The 14102-nt window shown below is 41.0% G+C and overlaps 1 protein-coding gene across 2 annotated transcripts in view; it reads left to right on the top strand.

Moving 5' to 3' along the window:
• LOC127948973 (glycine receptor subunit beta-like) overlaps positions 1–14102 on the top strand; it is a 31943-nt gene extending 17841 nt beyond the window's left edge. The window contains exons 8-11 of one of the 2 annotated variants that reach the window (XM_052545865.1): positions 719–871; positions 1623–1771; positions 6936–7088; positions 7689–14102. In XM_052545865.1, coding sequence (XP_052401825.1) covers positions 719–871; positions 1623–1771; positions 6936–7088; positions 7689–7985 — 752 coding nt within the window. In that variant the 3' untranslated portion in view covers positions 7986–14102. The remainder of the gene's footprint in view (positions 1–718; positions 872–1622; positions 1772–6935; positions 7089–7688) is intronic. The other variant, XR_008152222.1, reaches the window with a different exon arrangement.

Here is a 14102-nt window from a genome sequence, read left to right as displayed (position 1 = left end):
TGAGACAGATGAACTCTTTTGGAATCTGCAAATGCATGCACACACAAGACACATGAGCACTGGACTAAGAATGTGTACTGTGAGCATGTGTAAGTGAATGAGTCGTTTGGATGGATGGGTGTTTCTTCAACTGTGGGCAAAGTTTGGCCCTGTGGACCTGTAGAAAATAAATATAATAAATATTTCAAACTCACTTTGTTATTTTAGTCCAGGATTCCAGGATTTTAAGTATCCCTTAAACAGAACTGAACTTAAATGTTTTGACTAAATTATATCTTGTTCACAAGTGACATTTACAATATCTTGAATTTTCTTCACACATCACAATCATCTCATATTTCATCTCAAGCTCTCCACTGACACTGCTCCTGTCTCCTTGGTAACACTAACTTAAGTACAGTAAATTAAAAAAGACATCTGTAAAGAGCAATATTATTAATTGTTGTAGAAATAATGCTGTGCTATTTTGTGTAAAAAAAAAAAAATGTCATCGTTTACACAATAAGCATTTAAATGGTTTGTTAGTTTCACTTTGTTAACATTATTAATATAATATTTTTATTGATATTTAAGATTTAAAGAATCAGTAACACCCTATATAGTACATAAAAAGCATTTTGTAGGATCATAAATGATGAAGATATGCTATAACACTTCCAAGACCTACTGCATGTAATTTTGATGCATTCTCTCTTGTTCCCCCTCTCAAAATCTATAGGTCATTATACTTGTGTGGAAGTCATCTTCACTCTCAGAAGGCAGGTGGGCTTTTATATGATGGGTGTTTATGCTCCCACCCTGCTTCTTGTCGTCCTATCATGGCTGTCCTTCTGGATCAACCCTGACGCCAGTGCAGCTCGAGTCCCCTTAGGTGAGTCAGCCTTCAAATGAAGCTGTCAGTTAAAACAAAAGAACACCACATGCAGTAGCTGTTATTGGAATTGCAGTGTTGGGTTTGATGACCCTTACAGAGTTGCTACAGCTCTTTCTTAGTCTTTCTTATATTGCCTATTTAATGATTTAATAAGTCATTGGGATTTTATGTGACAAAGGTGTTAAAATCTGCAGACTTTCGTAAAAAGCAATTTCTAATAATTAACTGTTTCTGATACACTACCATTTTTTATATTTTTGATGAAGCCTTTTGATAAATATTTAAAAACGAAATACTTTAGGATAATTTATTTATAAACATTTCTAAATGAAATATACAGTATATGAAACATATATACAAATAAAATGGGTAGAAAAAGGGTGCACATTTAAAGAAAGAGAAATATCTTTCCACTTACACTGGGAAATTCATCCATCAATCATTCCCATGATTATCCAAAATCCAACCCGTTTTTCCTCTCATCTCTCCATATTCCTCCTCTCATAGGATCCACTTCTCCTTCATTCCTTTCTCTCATTTGTTCATCTCTCCATTCCAGGGATGGCTGTTACTCCCAGGTCAGTTTTAACATTAAAGCATCATAGTTAATTTTATACCTTGTGGTTAAGTGAGAAGAAACTCAAGATATCTGCTTAAGATCAAGGTACAGTATGCTGATTAATGAAGCTGCAGTATGCAATTACATGAGGAAGTCTTCTTTCTTTCTGTCCTGTCTGTCTCTCTTTAGGCATTCTGTCTGTTCTGTCACTGTCATCCGAGTCTATGTCTCTAGCATCTGACCTTCCTAAGGTCTCCTATGTGAAAGCCATTGATATCTGGATGATTGCCTGTTTGCTGTATGGTTTTGCCTCTCTTGTGGAGTACGCTGTGGTTCAGGTGTGTATGCACATGTTTGTTGTTGTCTTGTATGTTTCCTTGATATTGCAGAACTATAGATTTAGCTGAACTCTGTATGGGTGTTTCACACTTAAAAAAAAACTTACTTAAAAGACATATTTATCTCAGTTTATTTTTCCAAATAACAATATCCAGAAGTGGAAAAAACTTTTGGTAACACTTTAGTATAGGGTCCAATTCACACTAAAAACTAGTTGCTTATTAGCATGTCTATTATTAACATATTGGCTGTTTATTAGTGCTTATAAAGTACATATTATGCATGACATCCATAATCCTACCCAATACCCTAAACTTAAAAACTACCTTATAAACTATTAATAAGCAGCAAATAAGGACATAATTGAGGCAAAAGTCATAGTTAATGGCTAGTTAATAGTGAGAATTGGACCATAAAATAAAGTGTTACCAAAGTTTTGTCATTACTATTGTTATTTTTGTAATTTTCCTTAATATAAACTTTTTCACCCTTTCAAAATGTTATTTACATTTCAGCTACATTAAAACTTTTTTTTTAATGATATTCTTTAATGACACTGAATTTTGGATTCATCTCTTGCTGAGGTGTAATTCATAGGTATAGCATAAACATATTGTAAGGATTTCTAAACTTTATCCCAGAACCCAACATATATCATATAATAAAAAGGAGAAAAACATTGACACGGAAATGGACTCTTTCTGAGAGGAGAAAAACAGATCTGTAAACAAAAAAAATGAAAACTAAAACTGAAAACAGAACGTCTCTGGTAACTTGCGTAACCCATGTTCTCTGAGTAGTGAATGAGACGCTGCGTGGCTATGAGGGGAACGCCCTCTGGGTGTCCCGATTGTCTGAAGCCTGGATGGAATCACAGAAATTCATTCACTGTCTCAACGCTTTTACATTGCCATCCTTATACTGGCGAACATGCCATCTGCTCCTCAGATTTCTTTGCCAAAAAAAGCTTTATGTTGGCAGTGCAAGGAGCTTGGCAGCAGACACAGCATCTTGTTCCCTGCTCAGAAGAACATGAGGAACAAGTAACCAGAGATGTTCTCTTTCATGGGTTCACTTGATGCTGTGTAGCTGTGATGCAATGGGAATGATGTACCAAACACGCCAAGCTAAAGCGCTGCCATATCTGGCCTGATGATGAATCCGATAGTATCCACAGCTGGTTCAAGCAGACAAGACCCAGGAACCAGGGGCCGTGTCAAGATCCAAATTATAGAACTTGATGATAGTGTGTGGAGAGTACCATCCTGCCTCTACACAAATATCCAAGGAGCATGAGTCGGAACCCTTTTTTGATCAAAGAGACACTTATATATATTTTAAAAAAATATATATAATATATATTTTTGGCCATTGCATTTTTCCAGAAGAACCAAAGTAAAAAAAAAAAAAAAAGTATATATATATATATATATATATATATATATATATATATATATATATATATATATATATTATTTTATATATATATATATATATATATATATATATATATATATATATATATATATATATAGAATAGTAAGAATTATCCATGACTATTGTTGTCTTTGTTTTAGTCCACAAAAACTGATGACATTTAATCTAATTTTACTCAATGAAAATTGTATTTTAGTCTCTTTTTAGTTATGCAATTTAACCCAGTCAGTATAGTATAAGTACCTAGTAGTATAGACGAAACCAAAATTTTATTTTAGCCAAACCCATTTCAAACAAGGTTATCTTATTATATGATTGTTACCTTATAGACTCAAGAATATATCTATTACAGACACGGAAGACAATCTGATTTGAATTTACAATATTTATTTTACTGAGCAAACATATTAGAAGTACACACATCAGTCCCTTTCTCTGTGTCAGACTTAACTTTGTTTGTTGTCATCTTCTAAATAATGCTGCGAGTTGGGCTTGAGGAAGTTATGTCGCCTGCATCTGCGCAGTGTGACCTAATGGAGCCCCTGCAGTGAGACACAGGAAACAGAAATACAGCAAAATAATAATAATAACGCGACTTAACGAGACAAAATAACATTATGACTTTATAACATTTTGTTCTAGTCTCTTTTTGGTCAACGAACATGAAGAGACATTTGAGCATAGTTTTTATTTAGTAAACCACATTCAGTCTTGTTTCTATTTGTCAACAATATTGCATTATACATTTAATTATAGTCATCGTCACATGACCAGCATTTACGTTTCGTCTCGTTTTCGTCAGGTGATAAAAGTTCATTATATTTAGTCATAATTTTCGTTGACGAAAGCAACACTACATGATGGCCTAGCTTGAAGCATGCCGAGCACGCGTTGAGGCTGGAAATCCGAGCAGGAGCCAGACGGGCATGCATCTGAATGGAATCCAAGTGAATCCCCAGGAAAACGTTTTTTGGTTTGTTTTTGTTTTTTTTTAGAGGGGGTGAGAACACACTTTTTGGCATTCATTCTGAGGCTAAGAAAAAAAAATATGGCAAAAGAGAAATTAGTGAGAATGTGGTAAATCACTAATTCCCTGGAGTGGGCTAAAATGATCCAACTGTCCAGGCAATTGAGTGTACAGGTCCCTTGGAGCCTCAATAGGGCAGAGCAGCATCCATGCACTTTGTGAATGTCCTTGGTCCCAAGGCAAGGCCAAAGGGAAGAACCTTGTACTGGTAAGCCTTTCGCCCAAAGGCAAACCTGAGGAACTTGCTGTGTTGTTGAATGACCTGAATATGAAAATAGGCATCCTTCAGGTTGACAGTGACAAACCAGTCTCCCACACGAGGCTGCGACAGAACCGAAGTGTGTAACCCGAACTGAACTGTGTAGAGAACCCAAGGCAATACCCCTGGTAAATGCTTCATTTTATGAAAGAATTGTGATAGAGGATGCAGAGTGTTGCAGTCTAGAGGACATACCTTGTGTTGCGATGGTCTGGAGGGGATAACATCATCTACCACAAAGGAGAGCCCCTGATAGATAACAGAGACCGCAACAAAAATGCCTTACTAAGGAACAATGAACTCCTCCTCAACTCAGATATAAAGTTTCTGTGGTTAAGATTGTCTATCAATCCTGGAAAACTGGGGTATAACGCTGCAATTTACATTCTGCATTTACAGAATAAATATTCTTAATTTTGTGCTGAAAATGCAGAAAAATGAAAAGTATATGAAAATGACCTGAAATGATTTTGACAATGATTTGGTGTGTGAATCAGTATAACATTTTTATATATTAATTCTCTCATTCAAAGTAGTCAACAAAGCAGTAATATTTATTTATCTTTTTAAATGCCAAAATTATTTAAGTTGAGTCCAGTATATCCTGAAGAAGGGTATACTCTATCAGGTGAAAGGGGAAGTTGAGGCAGTAGTAGTTCTGGAATCAGTGCGTCATACCATTATTAATCTGGGACATTCTGTGCTATGGGCCGGACACTTAGGCAAGCATAAAACATTAGCAAGGATTGCAAGTCGGTTCACTTGGCCTAAAATGTATACGGATGTAACCGAGTTCAATCGTACCTGTACAGAGTGCCAAGATGACTTCTGGTAGGAGAGTGGCACCTGCACATTTATTACCATTGCCAGTTATTGACACCCCTTTCAGTCACCTGGGAATGGATGTAGTGGGCCCCTAGAAAGAAGTAAAAATGGGAACAGGTACATCTTAGTGATTTGTGATTTATGCCACCAAGTATCCTGAAGCCTTTCCCCTTAGAAACATCAAAGCTATACAAATAGTTAACTGCCTTGTACAGCTGTTTTCCAGGGTGGGTGTTCCCTGTGAAATTTTAACAGATCAGGCTACTAATTTTATGTCCTTGCTGTTAAGTCAGATGTACCAATTGTTGGGGATTAGGGCTATTAAGACTACCCCTTACCACCCCCAGACTGATGGTTTGGTCGAGCGCTTTAATCAAACCCTAAAAAGCATGCTGCACAAGTTCGTTTCTAAGTCAGGAGATGACTGGGACCAATGGTTACCATATCTGTTGTTTGCTTACAGGGAGGTGGCGCAGGCATAACTGTTATATGGCCGGCAAGTAAGAGGTCCTTTGGACCTTCTTAAGGAACAGTGGGAGGGACCCAAGGATGGTACTTGCAGTGTGGTCCAGTACGTGATCCAAATGAGAGAGTGTTTGGAAGAGATGACCTCATTAGCCCAGGAGAACATAAAAAAGCCCAGCAAACTCAGAAAGTGTGGTATGATAAGAAAGCAGGGGAAAAATCATTTGAGCCTGGCCAAAAGGTGCTGCTGTTGCTGCTTACCAGTGAGAATATGTTGCTAGCTAAGTGGCATGGTCCCTACAAGATAGGCAGAGGGAACAGAGGGCAGCTCTGTGACAGTGCAGAATAACATAAGTGGACTTTAAACGATTAATTGCCACTTTGAACGTTTATGTAATTGTGACATCCATAATTGTAATCTAGATTAGAAAACTGATTCATTGTGCAGCCCTAATTTCACTTTCACAACAAAACGCACAGCGTCTCCGCTACATGGTGGTGGCAGCGGTAACAAATGCTACAGCGATAATCAATGCGCCTGCTTTCTTTGCATGAACATTTGGGAGGTGTTATGCAAATCTTCCCACATAGTGATGTAGACGTGGGGGCATGTTTAAACGAGGAATTTTAGGAGGAAGTGGACGAGTCTCACTCCAAAGAGAAAGGAAAACTTGAAATCGCATCATATGACCCCTTTAATCACTGTTCACGATATTATCACACTGGTGTAATTGTAAAAAGGCTTTGATTATCTCTGGTGTAGTCTATCATATTAATATGGGCAGTTTAACAGACAGAAAGTGTCCAAATATCAACCTTATTTTTGTCAAATGTCTAGCGAAAAATTTACTTTATTTTAAATAAATGCCACTTTATTTGACTTTTTATGTAATGGTATTCATACTAAATGTGTGGCATAAGAGTGCAAACGCATTTGTCTGACCAGTGGAAGATGGGGCAAAACTTGATGCCTGACATAAAGGGCCTTGCTTCCAAGTATGGCATAATGTTCGTAGATTAATGGAATCATGTAAAATTTTACTATTTATATTGTTGTTTAGTATTTTCTTATGATGTTCTCTGGTTTTCAAATGTCATAAGGGTGTGTTTGCATTGCATGAATTTGCTCTTTCTGTGTGCTGTGTCACAGGTGATGCTGAACAGTCCCAGGCGCATTGAGGAAGAGAAGATAAAGATGGCTGAGAAAGAGAAAGAAAGAGAAAAAAGGGAGAACAAGACACCAGCAAAAACTAACAGTGCCAATGGCACTGGTGGGACACCTATACATGTCAGCACACTACAGGTCAGTTTGTGTATGCACATGTATTCCTTTTAGTGAGTTGAATTTGTGCATTAATTTGTTTGTCTTTATGTAGAAAAAATGTGTGTATTCTTCACATGTACTTGTTTGTGTGTGACTGTTCTCTCTATGTAGGGTGTGTGTGTGTGTATCTTTTTATGTAAGTTGAATGTGTGTGTGTGTGTGTGTGTTAATGGGTACATGGGGAGATGAAATGGCTGTAATTGAGTCTACTGCTCTGAGCGTGCTCAGTGGAACATGGGTGCAGAGAAGAGCAGAGGATTCTGGGGTACTGAAAGTAATGTGACCTGACAGCACCAAGGCCTGAAGCTATGACAGAGCAGCACGGGGGTTCACAAGTGCGTGTGCATGTGTGTATGTGTGAGGGGGAGAGGTCATATTACAAACAATATTTAAGAGAAATGTCTTGCGAGGATGACTGCAATGGCTTCCATGGACTGGTCATCTTTGGAAAAAAATATAGGGCTCCAATAATTTAGAAGGATGGACGGATGGACAGACGAATAGACGGATTGACAGTTCGATAGATAGATTTAATTGTATGTATTTGATTGTTTTTTTGTGTGGCTTATGTTTGTGTAGGTTGTGGAAAACCGCTGTAAGAAGGTGTGTACTTCAAAATCTGATCTGCGCTCAAATGATTTCAGTATTGTCGGTTCTCTCCCACGGGATTTTGAACTCTCCAACTTCGACTGTTACGGCAAGCCCATTGAGGTCACAGATGCTGCCGGTAAATCACAGAACAAGAACAAGAAGAAGCCGTCACCTCCGAAACCCGTTATCCCGTCTGCTGCTAAAAAGGTTGATCTCTATGCTCGAGTTCTGTTCCCTTTCACCTTCCTTTTCTTCAATGTTATTTACTGGTCTGTCTACCTGTGACCATGACAGAGTGTAACTGTGCGTTCACAAGCAGCAGCATGTCAGGGCGTTGAGGAGAGTTGTGCTGCATCCAGATGTGCCTACTTATACTATGCCCATAAAACTATGTACTTTTTTGTGAAGAAAAAGTACACACGTTTGAGTGTGTCGTAGAAAAGTAGGCAAGCTTTAGGACATACTATCATGACACAATTGCGTCTTTAAAGGAGCTCTCTGTCGCATAATTACATGAATCCTGTCACTGTAAACTGGCCTGTCAATCATCTTCTCACAGTTAACATCCTCCCACATTTAATTTAACTTCCTACCATATCGAAGAGAAAATAAGTTGCACGTTGGTCTGCGAGGTCATGCGGAGAACTCTGCTCATATTTTCTTCATAATAATAAATTTAAAATTTAACGACCAAACGGATGTTTATAACAGTTTACATTGCTGTTGCAGACGAAATATAACACAGATAACATTAAATAAATATTTTTTACCAGGTTAAATATTGATTATTAATAACTCAAACCCCTTTATCCAGGGGCGACTTTACTAATAAGCAAAGTAAGCGGCGGCTTAGGGCCCAGGGAATCAGGGGTCCCATCTCTTAGGCCTATTGGCAAAAAATATTTGCAGTGTTGAGCAATGTAGCCAAGCACAGACATATAATTTAATTTCTTGAATGCAGTGACTCAACATGTTTAATTCAGAATCCACTCACAGTGCCAATTTTTTGTCAAGTCCTGAGTTCTGCAAGCTCGGGCTCCTCTCATTATAACAAAGTGTAGATACTATGTAAATAAGAGATTTATTGTGCCATGTAGAGAGCTTATTAACGGAATGTTGTGAGATTGCAATGAACTGAAGTGAGTGACAGCTTTTATTGATTATATGAGGGAGCACCCTTTCGCGCATTCTAGGCTGTATAATACTGTCTGACTGTCTCAGAACAGGGATGTTCACCTCAGTAAAGAACTTGTGTTCAAGTCTTAATTTTATTTATCTTGATGTTTCAAATTGTAACGTGTGCATGTAATATTAGCCATTAGAGTGTGCACAGATCTACTGTACACTTCAAAAATCGACCTGAAATAGTAGACCATCCGGGGGGTTTTGGCATACTCTTTTCAACATACTATGCTTTGGGACAAACTAATGCTAATCTCACATACTATTTAGGATGGATTAGTATGGACATTGGGATGCAGGGAGAAAGTCATGTCAGCTTTATTGTAATGAGCTCTGACGCAGTGAGGCGGCCACCAATCGGAATGTAGAAGTCCTCCTCTTGAGAGGATTCCAAAGAACGCCAGTCCTGTAAACTTTGGTTCCGACCACATTAGTTCCCAATAATTTTCATGCTAGAACTCTTGTTTTTCAGCGTGAATGCAATTCATTTGCTCAAAACGTCACAGATTTGACCAGTTGCATTTAGGCTACACTTCAACCAGGACAGTTTGTAATGCAGGCTGCGCACAAATTAATGTTAATGTTAATTAAAGACCAAGGCTACTAAACGTCTCCTATAAACTGCATGTTGAAATTAGACTTAGTTAGCACTTAACCATGAACACAAAATAATGGCTTTTATTGGTTTATTTTGTTAGCAAACATAGCTATAATTAAGTTCCCTGTCAAGGGAACTTCGAACTGCGTCCTCTGAAGGGACACTATTTGCAACACCTCGTCGTGACCCGTGTCTGAAGCATACTTTGAAAAACGCCAACGTGTTGGCCGGCGACAGCCTCTGAAGTAGGGCTGCAACTAACGATTATTTTGATAATCGATTAATCTGTCGATTATTTTTACGATTAATCGATTAATCGGTTTATGTACTTATATTTTAGTTTTTTCCCCAAGTAAATTATTAATAAAGGGTCTTTATCATTCAGCATAGATTTTTAAGAGATTTTAACCATTTTGCATTGTCATATCCTCATCAAAAATATACCTGGAGTTGTTTTATTATGTTAGTAATCCTTTGTCGAACTCTTCTGCAATCAAAACACTGACCCATACTCTAGCAAAATTCACAAGGAGATTTCAAATATTGTTTTCACCATGGCAGTCCTTAGAGCTCCTAAAGTAGTTTAACATCCCAAACAAAGCTTAAGGAATCTTTGAGAACATATTTTCACGAAGTATAAGGATAAAACAGAATAAAATTGCAGTGCATTGTATTTTATTATTTACTGGGAAAAAGCTTTATAGCTTATGCTGTGAAATTGTAAACAATCCTTCGAAAAAAAGTGCCAATGGCATGAAACCTGAATGGAACTCACAATTTAAAGTAAAATCCATCAGAAGGTTGTCCAGAAAAAAAAAAAAAATTGGGACACACACAAAAAACCTGCTGTGTGAAAAAGAGCAGTGAATACTTTCATTCATTCAGTCATAATTAGGCTGCAAGTCTGAATTATGAACTGGTAAACGACAAACTGATCACATAACATGTTTGTAAAGCTTTAAATGTTAACTGTTAAAAAGCAATGTTATCAGCTTTTACGACTAAACTTTTGCAAACAACCTTGTACTGGAGAATCTGCACAAATAAAATTCTTAGGGGCCGTTCACATATCGCACCTAAAAACGTGTGGAAAACGCTAGTCGCGCCGCTTTCTCCTTCTTTCCAAAGCGCTCGGGCAGAAGCGCCCCTGAGGCGTCTGCCTTTGCTAAGCAACCATGACGTGCTCTCTCCATGACGTGCCCTCTCCATGAAGACCCGGAAATTTCAGCAAAGGATAAATGGATGCGGTGTGGACGCGCCTGGAAAAACGGGCGCATCGCACTGCGTGCGTGTCGCGACCGCGTCGCTTCCATTATGAGAGTGCATACTGCGCGCCTACATAGGAAATAACGAACTTGAGCACGCAAAAGACATGATATGTGAACGGCCCCTTAAACAGTTCAGTAGTGCAGAGTTTACAGGTTACTCTTCATTTTGAAGGCTCAAAGTAAAGTACTCCCACTTCCCGCTGAATGCTGCAGAGACGCTATTCGGGAAGCACGTGACATAAAACGAGGCCAGCTATTGGCTATTCGCTACTTCACCTGCTGTACTGGCTGAGTAAAACCTCCGGTGGCTCATTACTGCCACACTTTGGTCACTGCAGATTTGAAATATGCACGAAATGAGCCGCTTATGGCAAATAAAATTTATTTAGCGACGAATCGATTACTAAATTAGTTGACAACTATTTTAATAATCGATTTTAATCGATTAAATCGATTCGTTGTTTCAGCTCTACTCTGAAGTCACTACCGGTGCGACTATAAATACGCGCCCGTAGGACCCGTCACTTATCTTCTTCGTCTTCATTGACTGTTTTGTTTGAAGCGTGCATCTGAGAATAGACCAGAACGGTAAGAGCGATCTATTATTGTTATCATGGCATCCACTAGCATGGCGCCCGAACAACAAAGGGGTCCTGGCCCATCTCGATCTGAGGATCGAAGACGGGTGCACAAGGCTAGTGTCGCGGCTCGCACTCCTCCGAGTGGAATCGCGGGTCACGAAGAGGTAAGCAGGGTCTGAGGGATGTGATTCAGACGAGGCAGCGTTCTCGTCTGGATCGGAGCGATACCTAGGAGTTATGCACTTCCTTCGGATGTTTTTAACTTCTATTTTATTTCTCCCCTGCCTCATTCCCCTGTAGCCACCAGCGCTCCACCTGATCGGGGTTAGGTGGAAAGTTTCTCACATAACAGTCTCCTATCCTGGACCTGTTATGTTTTGGTTGGTCCTATTTTCATAGTGACCACCTTACTGACGGTCCGGACCAAAAGGGGGCACCCCGTAAAGCGGGACTCCAGTACAGGAGGGAGGGTGAGTATGTAACCCTTTCTGCTTATGGGTGTTATGTTGCTGGTGGTTATATGTCTACTAACAAACTCTGTGAGTTTCCTTTACAGTGCTCAGTTCCAGCCTTGTGCTCTGGTATTAGGTGACCACGATCACAGGCTTTCGGCAGGCGGCCGTGCCACATGGGTTTGCCCCCCCGGGCGCGACACCCGCCGCGGAGCGAGTCCCGCGTGTGGGAAGCAAGCGCTCTGCGGTTGCTCATCCCACACCCCCTCCCGAGGAGCCTGGCTGATCGTCAGAACTGGCACAGCACTGCAGGGAATTTCATGGATGTCCATCCAGGTCTCCCTGAGGGGCCGCCTGGCCGTTTGGCGCATCCGGGTAGGTGGTAGTTACGGAGTCCTTCTGTATTTACTGCCTCAGGTGATGCTCCCCTCGCTTGAGGGTTGGAGCTCGCCCCTCCCATGCGATCCAGCGCCAATGCGATGCTTAGGAACCTTTCTGTACACACGATAAGCCTGTGTACTTTCTCAAAACCACATGGTGGTCAGTGTGCACATGAAAACTTTGCGAACTGTCTCAAATCCACGGTGGTACGGTGGTACATGGTGGTAAGTGTGCACGCAAGACTCTGCTCACTTTCTAAAATCCCCAAGCATCGCTTCTCTCAACATGAGGGGCTGTGTGGACTCCCACATATTGTGGTTATCAGATAGTAGGCTTCATCAGGCCTCTCTGATGGTGAGCTCCCACATACTGTGGTTGTCAGGTAGTAGGCCTCACCAGGCCTCCCTGGAGATTTAGCTCCCACATACTGTGCGTTTCCACTAAATAGCATATTGTGGTTTTTCAGATAGTAGGCTTCACCAGGTCTCTCAGAAGGCGAGCTCCCACATACTGTGGTTGTCAGGTAGTAGGCCTCACCAGGCCTCCCTGGAGATTTAGGTCCCACATACTGTGCGTTTCCACTAAAAAACGAGCTCCCACGGTTTGTGGTTGTCAGGTAGTAGGCCTCACCAGGCCTCCCTGGAGTCGAGTTCCATATTACCTTCCACTGAGGTGGTTATCTGGTAACAGGTAGTAGGCCTCTCTAGGTCTCTCTGTAGATGAACTCCCACATATTGTGGTTATCAGATAGTAGGCTTCACAAGTCTCTCTGAAGGTGAGCTCCCACATACTGTGGTTGTCAGGTAACCTTTCAGTACACACGCTAAGCCTGTGTACTTTCTCAAAACCACATGGTGGTCAGTGTGAAAGTTAACGTTTTGCGCACTGTCTGAAATCCACGTTAAGTAGTAAGTGTGCACGCAAGGCTCTGCGCACTTTCTGAAATCCTGTACGGTAAAGGTTACACGCTCCGCTTCATTCCCTTTCTTGAGATCATTAGCCCCGGGGTTCCTTGGGCTTCATTCAACCAGTGTGTATTTGTTATACACCTCAAGCACCGCCCCTCAACAAGGGGGGCTGTGTGGGCAATTCTCGCGGTAGTTTAGCAGCGCTCCCCTTTTCTAAAAGGGTCGCCTATGAGCATGCTGCTCAGAGCTAGGAGTCCTCCTCTCATGGGAGACTGAATTCTCTGTTTTTTCATCAGAGCGCTCCAGTACTACATACTGTTTTGAGACACACTGTGAGAGCAGACATCCTGCTGAGGCAGGGGCTGAGGCTCGGGGAATGGCGCCTTCGAACCAAGGTGTGAAGCAGAGTTGGAGAGGTTGGCCAGACCTGGGTGGATCGGTTTTGCGGCTCGAGAGAGCATCGCACTATCCCCTCTGGCCTCCTTCCATCCAGCTCCATTGGGGTTCTGTACGTTCCGTCCTCCAATTGCTCTGCTCCCGGGCCATTCTATCTCCGAGCTGCTCTATCAGAGTGCCACAAGAGCCCCTCCTTTGTGACAGGCAAGACTTGGTAATAGAAAAACAGTGCTAGGTTCTTAGCCGTATCCCTTTAAAGGAATCTTTCGTGATTCCAAGCCTTCAGCTCTACCCCGGGCCGAGGCCCTACAGGTAAGTTGGGTATGTAGCTTAGGCCTTTGATCATAAGGGATAATGTCATGGACAGCCGTCGAACCGTCCCAGGGGCGACTCCCGGTGAAATGGTAGAGTTGGTACTTAGTGTTTGCCATCATTCTGGCCTGCACTCCCCTCAGCATGGCGGTGTGGGTATACTATTCCCCATAGTGTCCCTTCAGAGAACGCAGTTCGAAGTTCCCTTGACAGGGAATGTCTCAGGTTACGAATGTAACCATGGTTCCCTGAGAGGGAATGAGACACTGCGTCCTCTAGCTCCCTGCCATGCTTCGGACGCAAGCTTCACGAAGAAGATAAGTG

The sequence above is a fragment of the Carassius gibelio genome, chromosome B1 (genome assembly GCF_023724105.1).
Source record: "Carassius gibelio isolate Cgi1373 ecotype wild population from Czech Republic chromosome B1, carGib1.2-hapl.c, whole genome shotgun sequence".
In the NCBI taxonomy this organism is placed as follows: Eukaryota; Metazoa; Chordata; class Actinopteri; order Cypriniformes; family Cyprinidae; genus Carassius; species Carassius gibelio.
This window is presented reverse-complemented; position numbering and strand designations above follow the sequence as displayed.